This window comes from Lactuca serriola, chromosome 7 (genome assembly GCF_051521515.1).
Source record: "Lactuca serriola cultivar US96UC23 chromosome 7, Lser_US96UC23_V15, whole genome shotgun sequence".
NCBI lineage: Eukaryota > Viridiplantae > Streptophyta > Magnoliopsida > Asterales > Asteraceae > Lactuca > Lactuca serriola.
Genome location: NC_136414.1, coordinates 196,860,897 through 196,864,318, shown reverse-complemented (window position 1 = coordinate 196,864,318; position 3,422 = coordinate 196,860,897). Strand labels below are relative to the sequence as shown.

Below are 3,422 nucleotides of genomic sequence, written 5' to 3'. Positions count from 1 at the left end.
AAGTGGTTTCGTCTTTCCTTTTGATGGTGAAAACTTTAATTTTATTGGCTTTTCGATTTGTTTGAATCAGACTATGGAATTTTATTTTGATTCTTAACAAACTTGTCTTCTTGTTTCCTAGAGTTAGTTGTCGTCTTCTTCGTTTGTGTTTCGTATTCTTAGACGAGCTTTCCTTTTCCCTTGACATCCTTGTGAGGATGTTGTTTTGGTTGAGAATGAGGAGGATGGGATTTGGGGCCAAAGCTTGTCTTTCGGTTCTTGTCACTACTAGATTTGGGATCAAAACTGCTTCTTCCGTTCGTTTGTCTACAAGATTGGCAGTAAGTGCATGGATCAGAGTTTCCCTTTGATCTTTCTTTCACCTTGAGATTGAACGCCTTTTCTGTGTGAACATAATTGGAGTTTTGGGATTGCCAAAATTGCTTCCTTTCATTGAGATTCTTTTGATATCTCCTGTTTCGCTGGCTTTTTTGTTCAGCAAGTTGCTTTTGAGACTTGTGAATGTTTACTTTCAGCTTCGGTCTCTCAGCATGAGTTTCACTCCTTAATGAAGAGGTTTCGCTCGCCACTTTCGCAGGTTCGCTTGGAATCTCTTTGGTACCACTTGTGCTTGGTACATCAAAGCTTGCAGGCTTGTTGAGTGGTTCTGCCACATATCTGCCTTTAACTCTCCACGAGGTTCTCTCTGATAAACCAACATTCTCATCTGCATTGTCAATTGGAGCAGAACAAAAATAATTATCAAAGCCGCCTGCGTGTCTTTGTTTACTATGGCTGTAAGTTCGGTTGTTTGTTTCTAAGTGACCCCTGTTGTGGTGTATACCTGATTTGGTACAGTTTGTATCTTTTGACATACCATAGCCTTCTGTTTCAGATCTTGGGACATTCGAGCGAACTCAACCAAATTTTCAGATATATGACCTTTGGTAGGTTCGGTTCCGCTTTTGACAAATTCAGAACAGTCGACTTCATCCTCTACAGATATGTCCCTCATATCACTGTCCTTATCAAATTCAAAAGTGTTTTCCACATTTTTTTGTTTTCTGAACTCAACTTGGCATTCAATGAGTCAAATTCCTGCATGATTTCGGTCTTGACTTTCAATTTATCGTTTTCGTCCAAAAGGTTTTTAAGCATGTCCTTATGGTCTTTGGACTTAATAAAGGACTCGATTTTGTCCAGACCGATCTTATAGGCGTCAGAAATTTCATATGAAAAAACAATAGATTCACAGTTAAGACCATCAACATCGACTTCGTCCTCTTTTAATTCAAGGAAGGGAAAAATCATTTTATGAATCTTTTTACCGATCTCACAATCTAAATGCAATTGAGTGATATTAGTATATAAACGTTTAGCAATCAAGCAAAAAATGTTTCTTTGTTTCAAAAGCTTCAAATTATCATGTTGCAAATAAATCACTTCATCTTTTGGCCTAACTAACTCCACTTCCTTCTTCTCTATCCACATCCTTCTCTCCTCACTCTTGGAAGATACCCTGCTGAGTTGATCAGTTAGGTTAGAATTTGCTAGGCGATTTTGTTTTAGACTACCACTTAAACTAGAAAACTTGAATTTTAATTCGTTTAATTCCTTTTCATAGTTTGTTACTGGTATTTTTAGTGATTCAAGAATGGATTGTACCTTCTTGATTAACTGATCGCATTCGTTGATCTGCTCACCCATCGGTTTGGCAACGAAGCACTTGTCTTCACTTTCCTTCGCATCTTCACCTCCACCATCGGTTGTGTAGCATCTCATTTGTGACACTCCAGCAGTCACCATTAAACACCTTCCAGCAAACTCAATGTTATCTTCCTTCGCCACAAAAACCTTACCATGTGTGGGCTTGCAAACTTCTTCGTCTTCAAAGTCTGTAGACCAGACTTCTACGCCTTCGAACTCATCATCAACAATGTTTTCCTGCACAATTAAAGCATTCATAGAATTGCTAATGGTTTTCTTCTTTATTTCTTCCAGTTTGCGCAGGTGATACGCTTCATCATCTTCTCCATCCTTCTTCTCGAACAATTTTCTCAACATATAATCTTTGGCAAAGTGATTTTTGCTATGACAGAAATTATAATCATATCCAGAGTCACCTACAAGCTTGCTCTCCTTCTTTGCTTCTTCTTGTTGAGGAACATTTTTAATCTCCTCTTTCACTTTTTCAAAACTGTAGCTCCCTTGCCAGTTTCGGTTCTTGGAGGTAGGAAACTTTTTACGAGCAAACTTCTTGGGATTAGAGACCATCAATGCATATTCTTCGTTTTTCAGATCACATTCAGAAAGATCCAACTCTTCTTCTTCTTCAGCCACGCTCTTGCCCTTTGAGAGAAGGGCCAAAGATCCCATACTAGAAACCACATTCATCTCCTTAGTCACAACGCTTTCATGTGATTTGAGTATTCCCACAAGCTTCGCCAACAAATAGGTTTTGAACTATTCATGAGCTTGTACAGTTGAAACCACCTCCATCCATTCGGGTCTCAGGCCATTCATGAAAGTGACCTTCTGCTCGATTACCTCTCTACCAATTCCATGCTTGATCATCTTGCTGAGAAGATGATTGAAATGATCAAACGTTTGAATAAGTTTCTCTTCGGGCTTTTGCTTGAAGTCACCGAACTCAGAGAGCAACAGAGTTTGTATTTAGTGCTCTAAATCTTCATCTGTAGAATATAGCTCCTTAAGCCTATCCTAGATTTGTTTAGCTGTTATGCATGTACTAACTAGACGAAACGCATCAGATTATAAGGCAAATATGATCATCCTCATAGCTTTGATGTTGCTCATCAGTTTGTTCTTTTCGTCTTGAGGAACTTTCTCTACGTCAATCATAAGCTGATTGTATTCCTTTTGCATCTTGATGATTTTACTCGTTCCAAAATGAGCGAACGGACCCACGGTGATCGCCTCCCATATTAGATACCCATTTTCCTCTGAAAGAAGAACATAGTCCTCAAAGTGATGCGTCCAGACTTCATAATCATGAGTGTATAAAATCGAGATTCTCGTGATAGATCCGATACTGTTGGATATGTTGATGGGGTTTGATTGAGAGTCGTCGTGTGACATGATGATTCGGTTTGATAACCTGCCAAGAATCATACTATTAAACTGAGTTAGGGTAAGATCGAGATCTAAGAGTTGCATCAATAACAAGATGACGGCTCTAATGAAAACGATGATAGTGGAAACCCTAAAACCTTATTCAACAGAAGAGATGTGTATGGATTACACAGTCTCCTGCTTTGATACCAATTGATGAGTTGAAAACTCTATTAAGATCGTTTAGATTCTTAGCAAGTAAATCAGAAAGTAATTAAAAGTATGAACACACAATGAATCAAACAAGTGTTGAATGACTGAATCTGCAACACCTTAGAAGAGCTCGACTAAGAACTACTGTAGAGGTGTGC

At 38.6% G+C, this 3,422-nt stretch overlaps 1 protein-coding gene across 1 annotated transcript; it reads right to left on the bottom strand.

Annotated features, from left to right (window-relative positions):
- Positions 1 to 1,318: 1,318 nt before the first annotated feature.
- LOC145062825 (uncharacterized) lies at positions 1,319 to 3,092 on the bottom strand. Its single transcript, XM_079010416.1, has 2 exons — positions 1,645 to 3,092; positions 1,319 to 1,498 (listed from the first exon to the last, which is right to left on the bottom strand). Exons 1-2 carry the CDS (start codon positions 2,371 to 2,373, stop codon positions 1,481 to 1,483), a joined length of 747 nt encoding a protein of 248 aa, XP_078866542.1. The 5' UTR covers positions 2,374 to 3,092; the 3' UTR covers positions 1,319 to 1,480.
- Between the last annotated feature and the right edge of the window lie 330 nt (positions 3,093 to 3,422).

Coding starts and splice junctions, on each gene's coding strand:
- LOC145062825 (XM_079010416.1), bottom strand. CDS start 2,373: ATGAATGTGGTTTCTAGTATGGGATCTTTGGCCCTTCTCTCAAAGGGC.